Here is a 20,253-nt window from a genome sequence, read left to right as displayed (position 1 = left end):
GTACACGGTATGAAGTATGTTGTGAATATTCTATAACTAAGTATGTACAGGCTGTAGTGAGTACAAGCTATGAACAGGATATAAATATGAAAAACTATACAGAATATGAAATAAATAACTTTACAGAAATCTGAGATATACAGCTATACAGAAATGGGAACTATGCAAGTTGTAAACAGTTGTAGGATTAAAGATTATTGAATGTACAGAATGATTATTTACACAGAGCTATACAGTAGTGCAGTTAAGATAAGTGAGGGTGTAGATAGTTTCTACAGAGGCTATATAAAGTGCTAGTGGTTGTGAGTGGTGGTTCACTCCATGTTATTATTGTGTGTTTGAGGGTACAGTTGTCCATTGTGTGTGTGTATGTTCAGTCCATGAGTTTAACGTGGGTCAGATGTCAGGAGGCAGAGTTCAGGAGTCTGACAGCTGTGGGGAAGAAGCTGTTCCGGTACCTGGTGGTCTTAGTCCGGAGGCTCCTGTGGCGCCTCCCAGAGGGCAGGAGGGTGAAGAGTCCATGTGATGGGTGACTGGGGTCTTTGATGATTTTCCCAGCCCTTTTCAGACACCGCTTCCTGTAGATGTCTTTTATGGCAGGAAGTGGTGCTCCGGCGATGCGCTGGGCAGTTTTCACGACCCTCTGCAACGCCTTCCGGTCCGAGGCAGAGCAGTTCCCGTACCAGACTGTTATACAGTTGGTCAGGATGCTCTCGATGGTGCAACGATAGAAGTTCACCAGGATGTCTGAGGACAGGTGGTTCTTCCTCAGAGTCCTCAAGAAGAAGAGGCGCTGGTGAGCCTTCTTGACCAGCTTGGAGCAGTTGGTCGTCCAGGTGAGATCCTCGGAGATGTGGACTCCCAGGAACTTGAAGCTGCTCACACGCTCCACAGCCGTCCCCTTAATGTGGATGGGTGGATGTGGGTCAGCATTCCTCCTGTAGTCCACGATGAGCTCCTTGGTCTTCTCGGTGTTAAGCAGCAGGTTGTTTGTGTCGCACCACTCAGCCAGACGATCCACCTCCTCCCTGTAGGCGGCCTCATCGTTGTCACTGATGAGGCCAATCACCGTGGTGTCATCTGCAAACTTAATGATGGTGTTGGAACCATCAGCAGGTCTGCAGTCGTGGGTGAAGAGGGAGTAGAGGAAAGGGCTCATCACACAGCCTTGTGGTACACCGGTGTTCATTGTGATGGTAGATGAGCAGTGGTTATCCAGCCGGACATGTTGGGGGCGGTTGGTCAGGAAGTCCAGTAACCATTTGCAGATGAGGGAACTGATGCCCAGGTCTGTCAGTTTCCTGATGAGTTGTGAGGGGTGGATTGTATTGAATGCTGAACTGAAGTCTATAAACAGCATTCTGGCGTAGGTGTTGTTGTTGTCCAGGTGTGAGAGGACAGAGTGCAGTGCGATGGAGACTGCATCCTCTGTGCTCCTGTTCTGGCGGTATGCGAATTGGTGGGGGTCCAGGGTGGGGGGGAGACAGGATTTGAAGTGGCATACCTGGCATTTTCCCAGTGGGCCTATGCACTTTTAGGCCGATCGGCTGGCCTGAAGCACTGACAGCAGCCCATTCGCTCATTTTCATTATTAACATAGTATTGTCCGATCAAATCTCTTAAAGCGACAGGCCCCTACCTCCCCTGCTTCGCTGTGTGCAAAGTTTAAAAAGTTTAGTATGGAAGAGGTGGCGAGAAGGTGCAGAAAAATGTGTCAAATTAACAACATGTCAGCTGTCGGTGCTGCTGGCACCAGCTGTGGAGAGGAAGCGACAGAGGAAGAAGAAATTCACATAGTAAGAAAATAGATGAAGTGACATAATTTGGAAGGATTCAGCTAAAATGAATGCCTACTTTGAGCCACTGCTAATAGCTAAAGTGGAGCTTTTTAGAACTAACCCAACAACAGCTGTACCAACCTGATTAAAACCTGTTTCAATATGTATAATCAAATAAAATTAAATATGTATATATATTATGTATATATTTCTGTGTGTGTCCATATATAAAAAGCCTCTTTATTTGCTAAAAGCTACACGGTGTGATTCTAGACAAAGCTTTCCAACTCTGATTCAGGAAAAAAAAAAATCTCACACACCACACAGACAGTATCTCTGCTAACAATTTAGCTCATTCCATCCATACACTTCACCAAGCATCTCACTCCCCCTGCCTGGAATTTTATTTCCTACGGCTCCATCTTCTCACTGTATTGAGTATGGGGGTTGGATCGCAGCTTGGGAAATCCCATTAAAACGTCTGAGTCAGGGAGATGACAGAGTGAGACAGACTCCTCATCACAGCGTCTACGGCCACAGTGTGTGTACAGTATACAAACACACTAACACAAACACATGCAGTAACACACACATTACCCCACGCCGAGCCCCGGGGTTTGAGTCAACACCATAAACCCACCGTCCCATCACACTTGGCGGCTGAGGAAGCCTGACGTGATGACATGATGTGTGACATCACTCACACAAAACACACAGTTTGGATTAGCACACTGGCAGTGTGACAAAAGACAAGACTGTTTGTGTGTGTGTGTCAGAGGGAAAAATTCAAATGCATGTCTCAGAGCACAGACATACACACCTGTAGGGGGCTATAAATGATCTCTGTAATTATGTGCACACATACACACAAACACACTGTACATTTCAATTACTTGGAAAAAGAAGAAGAAAAAAAATAGGACAAGCAGACACACACATATATATACACAAACACACACACAGTGACAGGGCAGCCCAAGGCTTGTCTGGACAGTTTAGTGGTCTCATTAGCAGTGGGTGGAATGCCAACAGATAATTAACCAGAAGAGATGAAGAGCGAGAGGGAGGGTGAGTGTCAGCAGTAAAACACATAAGAGAGAGATGTTCTTTATGAGGTGGATAAAGTAAAAAAGCCAGTGAAACACCAGAGGGGAGCAAAGATGACTCTGTCCTGTCTGATGTTTCAAACCCAAAAGACACAGAAGACACTTTCACTGGGCAGCATTTCGCTCCAGTGCTATAAAGGCGCAGAGCATTATGGCTTCATTAACCCAGCTTTCAACGTGTCTGATCTCACCATGTCTCAAAGAAGTCACAAACTGAATTTGTATTTTTGGAAAAAATAAAGTTATCTTCAAAATCATGTATATTTAAAATAAAAATGTCCTTTTGTTGATTACCTTGGATAATCCAGACATGGAGTTTGATACCATTAAGTTATCTTTTTACAATGAAAAATGGCCCCTTCATGTCTACGTGATGGCCAAACCCATGGCCACACTCTAAAGGTCGGTAACTCCTGTGTATTTTCATTTCTTTATTTGAACACAATAACACACTTTAGTTTTAATAAGTTTATTGGTTGGTTTGGATACATTTGTTCTACTTGTAAGCACACACATTTAGTTTACTTATGTATGCATACCAGTTCATTACTTTGATTTTTGACTGCCCTTTATTCTTTTACTTCTTACCTGCCATCATCCCTGGGAGTTGTCAGACACTGACACTTAAGGTCCCAGATCTGTTATAAATATGCAGAGGCCTGTTCATGTAGAGCTTTATATAATAGGAGGATTGTTACTATGAATGTAAAAATGTACAACTATATGAAGAACAGTCAGCGTTTTCTTTCTGCAAATATATTCAGCAATTTATGGGAAAGCTCTTTCAATCTGACTTTTTCAATGTCTCAATTGCATCTGCATCTGCACAAATACACAAACTTCAGAAACTCTTAGCTTAAATGAACTTTGCTTTTCTGATTTCTTTGTTTCCTTTGGGGTTTTTTGATCCACTGACTGGATGCTGAAACCTGAATTGCAAAGCAGAATGGCCTTGGTGAAGTAACTTCAAGGTTAACCTTGGGTTTTCAGTGTTACGAAGGTGTTTCACTTCTCATTGGAGTACTGGTGACTCATGCTGTAGATGTGACCTGATCGGGAGAAGGTTATGTCCCATATAAGAGAGGAACATTTTTTAAAAAAAAGAAGAAGAAAGAAAGAAAGAAAGAAAAAGAAAAAAAGTCACCACTGGCTGACAAATCAATTCTCCGAAAAATAGTGTCACCCTTCTCGGAAGATCTCTTGGACCACGGTGTGCGAACAGTGCACTTTTAGCTTGTTTTGTGTTTAACCTTTAATACTTTTCTAACATTATACTTTTATCTCCCTTTGTTGTTCTGCTGCCAGTGGACCCATTTCTGATTGGTCATACTTTATCTTGCCAACACTACTTCCTTCACATGGCTGCACTCACGGATAGATTTTAGCTAACAGCAACCTTTGCTTGACCGCTTAGCCTGATTGGTAATCTGGTAAGTATAGCCAGAGAAAGGAAAGATATCCTGCACATGAGGAACTTGTTTTGTGCTCTACACTCTCTCATTGCAAAAAAAAAAAAAAAAAAAGAGTTCAAACTGTTTCACATGAACAGACATAAGAAGTTTGATAGGAAGTCGTATTTTTTTGCCATTTTAACTTCCTTACTCGTATTCATAGTTTTCAGTCACTTGACTGTCTCACCACGCTGGCAGGCAAAACATTACTTTATCATAATGGGCCATAGTGGAAAGTCAGTAGTGCTGCAGGAAAAAGTGTTCGGGTTTTTACCACCTATCTCAAGCCAAGACTACTTGGATCATCTCCCCATGGAGGAAAAACGAAGATATGAAGAGAAACTACAAGTGTTGGGGACTAATTCTGCCCCAGCAGGTTTATCCAAGTTCCTGTAAGTGGTGACGTCTCTCCCAGAGCTCCAGTTCAGCAACATCTATGTGAATCTTGTAGAGAATGCTCACCTTACACTGTTGCCAGAGCGAAAGCTTTCAAAGTATGGAGAGCTGCATGTATTTTCAATCTGGTTGAGTAAATAACGCCACATGTATGAAGTGAAGAACAAGAAAATTATCACATATTATAAAATAATGTTGTTTTATGAGGGTTGAGCAAGTATTTTTGCAATGCCATGTAAATCATTCCTACAGGTTCGCTGTGGAGAAACTGAGTGGGTATGTCCCTCTAGCTATGACATCACATGAAACCTACTTCCGTACAGAGCCTTTAAATACATATAGAAGATTTCAGTTTGATTTTAAATCAGTATGGATTAACAATGTCAGATTGATTTTTAATGGCAATTTATTTCACTGTGAACAGTAAAAATCACAATCAAAACAAACAAAAGAAAGTCAAGATGCCGATACGAGAGAGAAACATGGCAACATTTTACAAACTCATCTAGTCATTGCATTCCTCAGCTACTGCCATTATGCTGTAAAAGAAATGCTGCCCACTATTGCCAATTCTCTTTGTGTCAACAAACAAAATTATTTAAAGCATATGTAGAACATGTAAAACCACCACTGCCCCCAACAGACTGCAGACTTAGTGCTAAGTACACCTGCCGTCTCATTATCTCAGCTGAGTTCTTTAAATGAAACAAAACCAGATGCTCATTTAAGTTTGGCAGTGAAGAAAAGACGCTCTTGCCAAATCTGACAAAAACAGACAGTAAAAACAGCTAAAGAGTGTTGTACTGATGGAAAGATATCAACACCTGCTATTGAAAACACATGTGGATTTTTTTCCCCATGAGTCTCTCAGTAAATGCTTTAGCCTCATTAGTAGCTACGTGATTTTTGAATGTTAACTCTGTGAAAATTCGACATCTCCATTGTTTTTTTAGTAGTAAAAACAGGCTTTTACCATGCCACCATGTCATTTTTAGTTTAGGGACATTTGGTTTTGAGCGTTGCAGATTCCCACCATCCACTGGGCAACAAATCTAAAAAATTAAAGACCTTAAGTTGTGCAAAGGCAGTTTTTTTTCTCTGCCAACAAACAAACAAACAAAAAAAGGAATTTCATAATTTTAAAATCAAAGCTACAATTTAATGCTAATTCATCAACAGTACAGAAACACTTTGGACATTCTGATTGCTAAGTTGCTTTTGCAAATAACTCAAAATTCAATGGTAAACAGTCAGCCCAAAACACCTCCTGGGTATGCTGAGATCAGTGAATTATGTCAGTCACTGCTGCCAAAACTCCAAATCAGTTTATCCTCTTTTTATTCAAGCCCACTTTGTCAAATGAATCCGTATTTTTAACCAACAAAAGGTTGTGATGTGAGCTTAAAGTGACTTCATGTGCACACGTCCACACATTGATGAGAGGACAATAAGGATAAAGATGATAATGTGCAGTAAATAAGGCAACTTCAGCAGGATTTGATACACCGCTCCCCAAACTAGAAACAACTCCATTTCCCTGTCTACAGACAAGTTACCGACAAGACAAGGAGGAAGATGTGTGCCAGATTTGTGAAACAAAGGATTCGTTCACCTCCTCTTCTCCCATTGAGATGTTTGCTTGTTCAGAGAGGAGTGGAAGAAGAAGACGTGGGAAAAGAATAAAAAAGAAAAGAAAAAAAGAACGAGATCCTTTGCTCATTCAACTCTTGCTTCTCCTTGTAGGAGAGGAGAAAGTTCTTTCCTTTTTTAAACAAGTTTTTGAGGGGGAAAGAGGAGGAGCAGTAGTAATTTTAAGAGGATATAAATATATATATATATAAGCTGGAAAAGGGTTAGTAAATATCCCCTTTTCCATCCTTTGCTCATCTTTATCGTCAAGATTATGACCTCCTTCTCATTAAAGAGTTCTGTTACGTTAAGGTTTCCACCAAAAGAAAACGCTGGTCAACTGGCTGGCCAGTGTCTTATCACAGTGACAGTACATTGCAGGAGCAGAAGTGGCCTCAATCACTCGGAGTGGGAACAACACAGATGTGCAGGAAGTTGTCAGGATGGCTAAGGTGTTCGCTGAGCCACTGCAGAGGCGTCTCCAGCAGCGGCTCGATGCCGTGGATCACCACCTGATAACGTTTCTGCTCACCTAGATGGAGTGAGAGGGGACAGTTAGTAAATACCATCAGTTATTTAAAAGTACAAATTTACAATATGTTCTTTTCTCAGTGCTGGTTTTCCAAACTCAGTGTTTAATCTGCCGTTGTTCCTGTAATATACAATTACACTCCCAAAAGAATGCAAAGTATTTCAATCACAATTACACAAATATTGAAAGATTCTTTGACCAAAAAAACCCAACAAAAAACCCAATACACAAAACAGTGATAACTAATTAAGTTAACTGGCAACGGACCAGTAGGTCTAAATTGAAAAGCGCATCCAAGCGAGTAAAATAGTTCATCAATCTGTAAAAACTATACAGGAAAACAGTTCAGAATAGCTTTTTCCCCCAATGTGGCATTGCAGGTTAAGGGATTGCACATTTTTATCATGAAAGGATTCAGAGAATATGGAAAGATCACAGCATGCAAGCAACTAGGTCCCAGAAGAAATACTAAATAGATGTGATTCTTAGGCCTTGAGGATGCACTGCACAAAGAAATGACAGGTTTCTGTAAAGGAAACCACTGCGATGGCACAGGAACCCTTCTGAAAGCCACAGTCAATGAAGTTGTTATGCAAATTAAACTAATATACCCGAGATCCAGAAACTCCTGAGTCATTAACATTAAGACGAACCGAAGTGTAAAGGTGTAAAGGTGTCTTGTTATGTGAGCAATAGAATCAAGAACGCCGCAGGGCAAAAAACCAGTGTTGATGATGGTAAGCGGAAGCACCGGTGCACAACAATGTGGGTAAGTTGCACATTCGTGCAGTCCCAATAATGCTCAACAGGTTTTGCTGGCATCCAGTCCAACATGTTTTTGCTTGTTAACAGCAAGAAAATGCTAAACCACTGTTTCCACACATCACACATCAACAGCATGGCTTACAGTAAAAGAGGCTGCCTGATAAACTGTCTGCAGTTTAACTCTGAACAAAACGGGTGCCGATATAAAACAAACAGAGGACATCCCAAAAGACTGGGAAAGTGCTGCATAAATTAATGAACAGGAGGAAAAAACAAAGGAAGAAAAACATCATGTGACAATTTAAAAGCAGAAAGGAGAGAAAGAGAGATGAAAAAAATGAAATAACGTGAGAAAGTCAGAGCAGAGTAGAGAAAAGAAAAGACAACGGTGTCAAAAAGAAACAAGATAAAAGCACAAAGACTAGGAAGTAATGCAGGAGAAGCAGGAAAAGAGATGCTAACATGAGGTGAGAGAGACCACATCAGATAGTACAGTAATACCACTGGTGTGGTGGATGAGAGAGAGAAAGAAGAGAGAAAGTATGAGTGGAAATGTGAGTGTGTGTTCAGTTAAAAAGCAAAGTGGCAGTTTATTGTTTTTGTTAACCTGTCACAGGATTCGAATTTTAAACTTTCACTCTGACAGTGCGTGGTGAGTGAGAGTCAGCGTCCTTTGGTAACGCCCATCCCTCAAAGGACCACGACTAAAAACACAAAAAAACGAACGTTATGAGAAACAACTTCCTCGACCTTTTCAACTTGCGGAGGTCAGATCGTTCGTCGAGTGTACATTTCTAAAGATTAAATGACAACTTTTAATCTGTAAACTCCTCTAGTTTAACCAATGATCTCTTTATCAGCAGTGGCATGATGTCCTCTGAAGGAGCTCTGTCAAGTCTGAAGAAATGAGGTGTGAATTTGGAAAATTATTTCATTTTAATATGGGAAATTAAGAATAAAACTCCTTTAGCAATTACAAGCACTAGCTTTTTCCTTTCATCTAAACTACCTCAATGTCATAAAATTAAAAATGGTACAAAAATAAGAAAAGATAATCATGGTAACACAAGAGCAATGAACAGGAGACCACGCCAAGATGACCATCCTTATTACTACTTTTAGCTGTACTTAATACTAAGGCCTTAATAATTAGTACATTTTATATTCTTTCCAACAATTTTTAAGACACAATTACATTTGTTTTAACAGATTTTAAAATGTTAAAAAATTTCTGAATTTTTATAGATTTATGCAAGTACAGACTTATCCAAGTAGTGTTTGGACGCATGCATACAGCAGCTCAGACTCATTTCAAGCCTCAGACATATTTCTGAAGACCAGAAATGTTTAGAAAAAAAGTATGCACGCATATTTTCTACCACTGAGCTTTAATGATAATCTCTTCTTAGAGTAAGGAACTGACCTCTAGTTTTAATATAATAAATTACAAAATCATTACATTTTTGTAATGTGCAGGGCAGTTTATATAAAGCAACTCAAATTATGTTATCTGTTCATATTTTAATTTCATTAAAGTCATAAATATTCTGACTTCTCTGACCAATAATTCCTTCCTGACTGATATTCATGCTTCAAGACATATTTTTGCAGTGAGCAGGCCAGAAGGTGACAAACCTTTTAATTGGCCATAAAACAGAAACTATGTTTAATATGTCAATTAACATAAAAACAGTCACAATTTTTTGGTCCAGTTCATCGTACAGGCAGAAATGACACTGCAATTCTTTTAGTTTAGATTTGAAATTTTAAACGTGAACTTATTTTTGAGAAACCGTTTTTGAGCTTTTTACCATTTGTACTTTGCATTTGTCTTTGCGTGAGAAAGGCAGACAGTGATTGCCCTTTTCCTGTCTATCACTGTTGTCCTCACACACACACACACACACACACACACACACACACACACACACACACACACACACACACACACACACACACTGTTGTCCTCATTCAGTTCCACGTAATATCAGGAGGACGGTTAAGACAGAGCGTTAACTGCCGGTCTGAGAAGCAACTCCACCCCACACCTGCTGACTTACTGGCAAACAGAAACATGCAATAAGTTAAAATGAAAAAGCAATGCAAGTTCTCAGCAAAGGTTTGCTTCTGAAGATGGAGGCTGTGCACATTTAGGCCAGACCTGTGAGCTGCCTCTACTGGTGGCAGCTGGAATTTAAATTTAAAAGCTCTTTAACTGCTTTTATGTAATCCAGTATTGGTACTAGTCTTCAAAACAAACCAGAATTGTTTAATCATTATAGCTAAAGTGCTATTTTAGAGTAACGGTTCATAAGATTACCCCAGCTGATGATTAAAAAAAAAAAAAAAAAGAGGAATGGCTTGGCCTCTGCATGCTTATTTTAACTGATGCTATGTGCATGCAGGAAGTCTGGTGAATACAGTTTGTGCATGTGTAAGCATCTAAACAGGACTTTATTTTACAGAAATAAAACTTCTTCTTTTTTTAAGTGTTTTTTCTTTTAAACCTCTGAGCACCTAGAAATGCATTTGAGAAAAGTACAAACCATGTAGATGTGAGAGGAAAAAACAAGTTCTAAACAGTGATAACTATTTTGTTGAATTTTTAATTTATTTATGATTTTTCACCATTCATTTCCAGTACAGCTGTTGGTGGAATTAAATTAATTAATGAAATTAATTAATTAATTAAATAAATTAAATAAATTATCTCACAATAGCATTATTAATGCATTTTAAACATAATAAAATATGTTTGAAGATTCAAGAAGTGCGAAATTAAAAGGATGTGTTGTTTACACTTCTGGTTAACTGTGCTCAAACCACTTAGCCACAATCTGAAAAAGAAAGAGGATAAAAAAAACAAAAGTTTTTGTTCTTTTCTTTTTTAAATGTTATTTCTTCTTTGATGACGGCATTTGAAGAGTCCATACTCTGAAGAAAATCATCTTTGGGTGGAGGTCCATTACTTACAGATGAGCTGTTGAGGAAAAAACAGCTGAACTGAAATGTGTTACAAGGAATTTGAAAAGGAGAAAAATGTTACGCAAAAAAGAAAAAAAAGAAGAAAAAAAAGAAATAGTGAATGTACAGCGTGCAACTAAGAAAGGGCAGCTTTTGGTTTAAACTTTACACAAAATCCTTTTAGTAAGGTCGTATTATGGTCCTACAATGCACAATCCTCTCCATAGTGTCATCTATGAGCAGCAAATCTTTAATGTGTTAAAATATAAACCAAAAAAACAATGAACCTGTGAAAATCGCCAGAGGCTGAAATTGATCATTCTGAATCTGCATTCATTTGTACTGTGAACAGTGAAACAAAGTACATAATTGTGACACCGTGTTAGGGGGGTGGGGAGCAATGATTAACTAACTATTTGGCAATAATGTCCCAAAAAAAAAATTCATGAGAAAAAGTGCAATTTAGTTCAAAAGCACAGAAAGTAAAAGGTGAGATGCTGCTTAAGTGACAGCAAGAGTGAAAACACACTTTCCCTGGTTCACTCATTTAATCGCGCTCTCTCTCTCTGCTTTACACGCACTCACAGACACACACACACACACGCCTACACACACACACACACACACACAACACATTTCTGGGTGGTATTTCTTAACCATCACTAACCTTTACCCCTTGCCTGGCAACAGAAAGGCAGATGGGGGCGGAGGAGGCGTATTATCACAGTATCACTATGAGAAATCGGGGAAATTTGCAATGGGCCACACCCCCCAAAAACTCTCATACATCCATACACTACTCAAACACATAAATATTACTTTAGATCATCACTTTAACCACCTGCACCCAAATTAGTCAGACGAATGTGTGCAGTGTCACGCTAAAACCCACACAAATTCATACAGTATTTGGGAAACACATGAGAAAAAAAGCAGGAAAAGGCAAACTGAATTGCCAGTAAGGTCAGCCTGGGTTGATGACTTTGTCTGCAAAAAACACATCGAACATCTGCACCACTGGAACAGCTGACACATGTTAAGCCAAAAACAATTGACACAGTTAATTAAAACAAGCTTTTTTCCTTTGAACCACAGAAACATATCATATTCGTGTTATATGAGAAGGAAATAGAGAAATAGAGATAGCGCATATGTAACCTACTTAATCCTTAACTTTCTAAGATGACTTAAGGTCATCAAAATACAGCAAAAGACTGTCAAAGGAATTGAACTTTGTAGAGTGCTAAAATAGCCTTTAACCACCAGGACATTGTCAAAGCAAGTAAAATTACCTTTTGTCCCTAACATTCTTGCTCATCAAGTTCATTTTATTATGTGCATGAAGTACTACTTATCCTCACAACTCTCACCAGCCAACCCGTGTAATCTCCTTGTGATCGGTATATGGCCGTGGCAGCATGAGCAACCTCTGGGTGACCGGCTGATCACCATAATTAATTACAATCAGTTGCCAAAAGCAAAAAAAATTCAATGCAATCACCGGACAACCACTGATTTTTTTTTTTTTTTTTTAAACTACTAACCAGGAGGTTGCCATCCTATTTGTAATCTAGTATGACAGAGCCATAAGAAAGCATTTAGTGACTCAGATGATGCCATAAGGATTATGGAATGGACCATAATTAATAAAGAGCTCTTTAAAATCCAAATTAAATGCCACAATCATCTTTTTTCCAACCAGTATGCACTTTTTACACATTTATAACCAGTGTAGAAAAACTAGTTAATCATGCATTTCTTTAGATTTGGAGAGGAAGTCAGAGTACTGAGGAAACCCACGCAGGCACACGGAAAACATGTGAACTCCAAACAGAAAGGCACCAGCCGACCAGGAGTTTCAAACCCAGAGGCTTCTCGCTGTGAGGCGCTAGTAGTAAACCACTGAAAAAAACATGGGTATTTACCAGGAAAGCATATAAAACGGAGGTGTTATGAAAGACACACAATGTGAACTCTGAACTAGAGCGGGGTAGAAAATGAGTTTCTAAGATGGGCTGACACATTTTTACAGTTTATATTATTACAGCTTGATAATATATTATCATATTTTTTTCTGAGAGCCGTGCCAGCGTCTGTATGCCTCTTCTCGTACTACCCTGTCTGACTCACACCCCGCCCCCACACACCCTCTCAATCTCAAGGTTGCTCTCAAAGTTCCCTTGCAGCACAAAGGAGCACAACACAGGTATAGTGGTAAATAACATTTGAATATTGAAATTGGAATTTAACTTGATGTTAAAAATGCATGTGTTCCAATATGGATGCATACATAGTTTTACATAATTTTTGCATAGTTTGTTGATTTGTAGAAACATGCAACTCCATTTACCTCGCAGAAAATGGAGTTGCTGGTTACCACTGTGAGGCTGTGGCATTTTAGCAGGTTAGTTTGGTTCCTGCTTAACATTTTGAAACACCACAGTAAGACACACAAGCTAGGAAAATGAAGTCGTGGTAAAACCAGCAACTCTTACGCTCTCTCTCATGAGAGCAAGACCAAGTTACTTGTCATGAACTGCTGAGTGAAGCAAAAGGTGAAATGAGTTTATTTGTGAGGTAAAGACCATTAAAAAGGGTAAGAATGGGTTGTCCACAATGTCTTGTTAGAAAGAAATCCCTTCAAACTGAGGTTAAATGACCCATGAGCAAGCATTCTGGCAGTGACACAAACAAGAACACTAACCTGTTTTTTAATGCCAAGAAAAAAGGTGGTTATATTCAAGATGGAGAGTTTGATTCCCCCTCAAGCAACCAGAAGTACAGGTATAACCGTCAGAAGATGTGTCACGTACAGAAAAAAAAAAAAACAATGCTGAGGAATATCGTACAGGAATAGAGATTTAAAAGTGATGTTTTCCCGATTTGACTAATACAGTTCTGTGAATCATTCGTGTGACAGCTCTGACCATTAACACCGGGAAAAGATCTTTTTGAAGCCAGCTGACAAGAATTAACACGCAGATCTAGTCATCAATATCCAGCAGCTCTACTGCTAAGTAATAAATCACCTGCTTTTTTTCCCTGTCATCAGCATTTTAAATTGTATAATTAAACTACATTACTATGCTGTAGTGTGCAATTCCAGCTTCTGATTTTCATAAGTACTTTTTACAGACAAGAAGATAACAATCCATTATTTCAGTATTTTTGGAAAAATATGTTTGGAAAAATGTTTTGTCCAAAGGACAAAAAAAATCCAAGAAACGTAATCAGTGATGATTGTAAATATCTTTAAATCTCTGTAGTGGAAGTTGCTTAGTGGAAGATTTTCCATGTCCAGAAATCATGACCACACCTGCTAAAAAGACCAAACAGAGCTTATGGTTTAATAGTAAGTGCTCAGTTGGCTCACTCCAAATCCAAATCAGTTCATTAATAATAACTCGTTTACACAGCAAATAAACAGTCTAATCTATATGAAAAGAAAAAAAAAAAAAAAAAAAAAAAAAAAGAGTAATTTGTTTGCTGACATACACACACACACACCCTGTGGTTGAGTAGTACCCAACTGCTGGCCAAGAGAACATGTTTTGTCAACCAAGCGCGGCCAAAGACTATTTAGAAAGACCGCAATGCTGCAGTCTCCTCACAGCAAACAGCGGCTGACTGCATGACTGGCAGCTGGTCAGACTTTCTGGCTGACAGAATGAATTACTAATGACTAACTGGTGGATAAAAATGACTACCTAGCTACTGAATGAAAGCTGGCGAGTCCAACTCTCCACATGGAAACACTTTCTGTGAGTATTACGGAAATCTTACTGATGTACTGAAGTATGCATGCAGGAATTTCGTCTAAGTTACAGTACATATAAATACAATAACTGAAAAATGCCTTGACAGTCACCACACAAAGATCGCTGTGTGACTATTTAAAGAAGGTTCAGTATAGTGCACGCTCATGGACACTTTATTAGGTATACCTGTGTCAAAATGCCTTGTTGGTGTCAGAGGTCAGAGGCCCGTCTGCTTTGGGCAGTGCTCATTGCATACAATGGTACTACTACTACATTTGCTTAACAAGTTCACCTATTGAATCCTTGAAAACGAAGACACAAATCCTTTGGGGGTGACATAAGGTGAACACCACAGCTTTGCCTCAACATTGTTGCTCATGTACCCATGATCTGATGGCTGCTTCCAGCAAGATGAAACACGATGTCACAAAGGTCAAATAATGTCAAACGGGTTTCTTGAACATGATTATTAAAATGGCTTCCACAGTCACCAGATTTCAGTCCAATGGAGTATCTTTAGGATGTGGTGGAACGGTAGATTCACATCTTAGATGTGTAGCCAAAAAATCTGCAGTAAATGTGGGATGTTAATATTATGAAAAAAACTAGGGCAGTTATAAAGACAAAAGGGTGTCCAAACCTGTACTAGCGAGGTGTACCTAATAAAGTGGCCTCTGATTACATGTTTGAAGAAAAGTCATCATGTAATGTTACTGTCTTGACACATTTTAATACACCGTTAATAATTTGTTATTCATTTCATTTATGTCATGACATTTTCACAGTCTGGAAGATTCAAAGATTCATGTATATTCTGAAAATAGGATAGTAATTAAAAACAAAGGTGTACGCAAATAAAATGACCTAATGTTCTGATGAAGGCTGCAAGGCTGAAATATTAACATGTCCGTTGACATGGCCAAAATAAATTGGTGAAACTGATTTTCATTAGGTTTTGTAAAGATGCTATCCATTTTCTTTTTAGGTATTCAACATTGTACCTATATGATTTGGGTTTAGCACCACAGATTGTATATAAAATTTACAATACAGTGGAACCCTGACTTACGAAAATCTTCGACTTCCGAAAGACCCTCGGGAACGAATTAATTTCGTAAGTCGAAGCACCGATTGCGCCTTTTGAGTGAACAATAGGCTAAAGGCTAATTGCTAACTGCAACAACAATACGTCATTCAAGTGGAACAGTGAAGCGCATGTACGAAAGCCAAGGGGGTTGTCACATGATTCGTAAGGCATTGTGGGCATTGTAGGCATTCTGGGCTCAGCTAATCAGAGCCAGCGGCTTTCATTACGCGGGCATTTTGCAGTAACGCGGGCAGAAATATTGCCGTTAAGTGCCTTCGTAACTTGAATTTTTCGTTAAATGGGGTATTCGTAAGACGGGGTTCCACTATATGTAGAAAAATATTGCTTAAAACATTTTATTGGATCTTACTGTGAACTTTTGATTTAGCAAATTATTTCTTTAAACTATCATTCTAACAGCTTTTAACTTCTGCTCAGTCATATGGGTATATGAAGCCCCTGTACATAATAGAAATAAAGTAGGCAGTATTTTAGATAATGACCCTGAATGCTAGAGTTTCAATATCTTTTTTCTACAAAACCACTGACCTTTGATAAAAGCTATGGTTTTCATATGTTAACCGTTAACCTGCAGCAGCACAAGAACTGTGATTAGAAAAAATGCGAAATAATATATCTTAATCATAAGTGTCTTGATAGAAATTAATCATCTTTACCACACACTGAGCTTCTGAAAACACTGTGCTAGAGACACATTTGAGTCAGAAACAAAAACACTCCATCCACATTATGTTTTGTGGACTGAGCTTTTATTTGTTTAATGTACAGAAAATACAAACTTAATTTTAGCCCATACATGTAAAACTGACTTGACTTTTGAATTAATGCAACCGTAGCATTACATAAACTGGTCGGCAACACTACAAAAGTTTTAGGACATTTTGATTACCACTTTAAATATAAAACAAGCACAAACTTGCAATCACATTAAACATTATCTGTTTAAAATCTGCAATAAGGTGGTTGAGTTTATTAACATCACTGTATTGTGATTACTGCAATGAAAATATCAGTCCTAAATGATATCCCATTATCCATAGTTTATAACTTCTTTGACAAATCAAATTAAATGTGATTGTATATTTAAAAATAGACTGAGAAATATCCATTTAGAATAAGTTACTGTAACCCTATCTCAAGGAGTTTAGTGCCGTGGTTTTGCAAACGAAACCCGTCCCTACCGAGTTTACATTTTTGTTAAACGTATCACTCATACTCATACTTCAGTGACCTGAAGTGGCTACTTTTACTTATGGTGGCAGTGTTGCTGGTCTGCAGCATTCAGATGTGTATTAACACAATGAAAAGACATGGTCTTAGAGAAGCAATTGTTGCTGTCCATCAGTGGGGTTATAACAGATCACACAATTTGAAGTTTGTTACCCTATAGTGAAAAAGTCCCACAAAGCTGGTTTTGTTCATCTGGATGCAGCATTTTCAGTGAGAGGAACGCTATATCACACTTCTAAGTGACTTCCTCAGTCTCAGCTGACAGCAGGTTTCCCCAAAGTTATACACGGTACAGTTGCACATCAACTGAAACTAGTGCCGTTACCTAACAATGAGCCATGAGCTCAGTTTCATGATCATAAATATGCAGATTCTCATGATCACTGTTCAATGACCATGAGAATTCTCTGTTAAGCAATGGTGCTAGTTTTAAATGTTGTGCAACGATGCTATTTATGAGGCTGGGGAAAGCTGCAGTCAGCTGACACTAAGTCACTTGAATGAGTGATGAAACATTTCTCTTACTGATAACACCGTTTATAGAGAAACCAAATTGACTTTCTAGGATTTTCTGACCTTGGTTATTTAGCAAAAATCTAGCTATAAAGTGACAAAGATGAAAGAGAACTTTGCAAAAAAAAAAAAAAAAAAAAAAAAAAAACCCCACCCAAAAACAAGACAGAGCTACATTTCAGACTTTAGAGGCCTCAGTTAACATGTTAAATCCTGTAATTCATGACAGTCAAATCATGAAAAGGAATGAACAAGTGTGGCTTATTTGGCAGCATTGCCAGGGGAATGCCCCACAGGACCTGCGCACCTTGCAGTGTAAACCATTGAGTAAACCATGGACTCTTCTGTATACCAAAGGATTCTTGGGTCAACTGCGGGGCCGTCTACAACTAAAACTTGCCAAAAATCATGCAACAGAAAAATAATCCAAAGCATACCAATAAATATACATAACAACCAAAAAAACGAAGAAATAATATGTTGTAATAGCCTGAACTCCAGACCTCAGCTGGGTTGCTTGAGCAATTTTGACTCAGACAGTCAGAAATATTATAATTCTGATAATTTATCAGTACATATGCATATTTTTATATCAATGTATAAATACAAAGCTGACACTTGTGAGACTTTAGAGGTGTGAGCATCACGGCAGATGCCTTTGTGTCAAAGTATCTGAGGATAAAACACAGAAAAGCATGAAGGAGATTTTCCTGGTCTGGCTTTTTATAGCAGATAACTGTGTTAAAAATATTCTGCAGTAGATCAAAAATGGAAGAAAACATGAATCGACATATGAACATTAACTGATGCTGCTGAAGTGAAGCAGGGCAAAGTTATAAAGCTAAGCATTTTGCAATTTGGGATAATTTGTAAAGGTTTACATATCTTCGATACTGAACAGCATAAAGCCTTTCTTGTGGGAGGTCATTAAAAAAACAAAACAAAAACAGCAGCATAATGGTGGAAGTGTGATTTTATTATGGTGGAAGCAAAACAGCAAAAGTAAGAGGGAATTAATGACAATGTTTATCAAATGTGAAGTGTAGTTTTAGCTGGTTCACTGAATTTGGGTCAGAGAGTGACAAAACCTCCAGCATCAGAATCTGTGAGATGTTGGCTTTCAGCCCCAATGGCGTGTCTGTGTACGTAAACGATCCGTGTTTTGTGTTTACGTCTTTTACCTGCTCTCATTTGCTGTTTTAGCTGTTTGGTGGTTGTTGAAATAGTTTTGTGAGCTTTAACCTGAGATTCTGGCGTTTCTGGGAAAATACATTTTGTTTAAAAATCGATTCAGGATTCAATACATCGATATCATTTTATTCAAGCTAAAAAAAAAATTATCGTAAAATCTATTTTAATTAAAATGCTGATGCAGGACCTCAAGAGAGCAGTGCATATAACCCGATCATATTGTCCACAATAATAAAAGTATTCATTTTCACGTGATGTAAAAGTGTTAACAATTTAAGTAAAGTTATCAGTGATATAATGATTCTGTGTATCTACTTTTGCTTTTGCACAAACAACAAGACAAAACCAGACATGTTTGAGAATGAAAGCGATGTGTCAGCCTGTGATGATTGTTAATTAGAAGTGAGCTTCTTGAACCTCTGACAAAGCACAATACTCTGAAAGATATGCAAAGAAAGTGTTGCCACTACAGGTGTAAACAACAAATTTGTTTCAACAGATGGCAAAGACTCAACATCAAGTACAACCAGATTATGTGGGAGGAGTATGGTATCATATTTATGTTAATAATTCCATAGAAGAGACGCTAGAAGCTGGTGATGTGCAGCCCAAATGTAAGCAAATGACTCAACAGACCATTACTGGAGAGCTCATAAATTATCACTTCATATGACAGTAAGAACAAACTGTAGCTGGAAATTAATCACGAAATTACACGGTAGAAAAGCAGCTGATTAAAGAGCTCAATTCAAGTTACAACATTCCAGTTTCAATTTTATTATGTGGCAAATTACTCATTCACACCTGAATGCATGGCAGGTTTGCTAAAAGAAAAAACAGTGCAACTCTTGCATCATTTACTGCTAATACATTTGAAGGGCAGCAGGACCAGTACGTGAGTCAGTGTGCAAGAGTTATTGTTGTTGTTTTGTGTTTTTAATTATATGAAAATCCTACACAGGCTGGTAAAACTAAAGTGTTATTTTATACTTTTACACTTGAAGTTGCAGTGTCTATTGCACCATAATGCTGCTGCTGCTGCTGCTGGTGGCACCTTGTGGTAAAAAATTCACACTTTGAATTGCGTCATCATTGACAGTAAAACTGGAAAGGATGGGTGGAAATTGCCATTCATTTTACAATGTTCACTGTCCACCCCCCGACATAGAGGTCGGCTATTTAGGATGTGTAATACTCTTGAAACATAGTGAGAAACCTACTAAACATTATGTAGATAAGATAAACTATGGCAACCATGAGTAAAAAAACAAGTGTATATGTTATTTCAGAGAAAGTAAAACACATTATTGACTAGCATCTTCCTCGTTATGTGGGAGGGGTGAAGATGGATGTTAACTTTCACCCTCTGAGTGCGTTTACCCATGCTGTGAAGCGTAGCCCTGACATTCTCCCAGTCTTAATGTCACACGATTTATATCATTATATTATCAACAACCCCTTACATTTTATTGAACAAGATGTAAAGGCCCACAAAAACGTGAATGCTTATCAGTATTTTGTGTGAAGATGGGCAACAAACCCCAGCCACTGGACTCTGCCTGGAATGTAGTTACTGGGTCAAGTGGACCCCGGTCACTGCTTGGGTATTTACCTGATTTTTATTCCATTTTGATATTGATACATCTGTGCATTATCCTTTAAAACTGTCAACATAGCTCATTTGTGATTAACAACAATAATACTTGTTACAACAGTAACTTGTTAAAGATAGCCATAATTTTCTGTCAGTAAGTGCTGCTGTTAGTTTACCCGTGTTATCCGTGAATAGTTCACCCCTATTCACGATTAACACAGGAACTTTTTATTTTTGA

The 20,253-nt window shown here is 38.4% G+C and overlaps 1 protein-coding gene across 2 annotated transcripts in view; it reads right to left on the bottom strand.

The window, feature by feature from the left end:
• Positions 1-5,100: 5,100 nt before the first annotated feature.
• atg5 (ATG5 autophagy related 5 homolog) overlaps positions 5,101-20,253 on the bottom strand; it is a 49,366-nt gene continuing 34,213 nt past the window's right edge. Inside the window, exon 8 of one of the 2 annotated variants that reach the window (XM_080897472.1) lies at positions 5,101-6,892. In XM_080897472.1, the coding sequence (XP_080753598.1) occupies positions 6,756-6,892 (137 nt within the window). In that variant the 3' untranslated portion in view covers positions 5,101-6,755. The remainder of the gene's footprint in view (positions 6,893-20,253) is intronic. The other variant, XM_080897471.1, reaches the window with a different exon arrangement.

This window comes from Rhamphochromis sp. 'chilingali', assembly GCF_963969265.1.
Source record: "Rhamphochromis sp. 'chilingali' genome assembly, chromosome: 11".
Taxonomy (NCBI): Eukaryota; Metazoa; Chordata; class Actinopteri; order Cichliformes; family Cichlidae; genus Rhamphochromis; species Rhamphochromis sp. 'chilingali'.
Note: the sequence above shows the minus strand (reverse complement) of the source record. Positions and strands in the feature narration are given on the sequence as shown.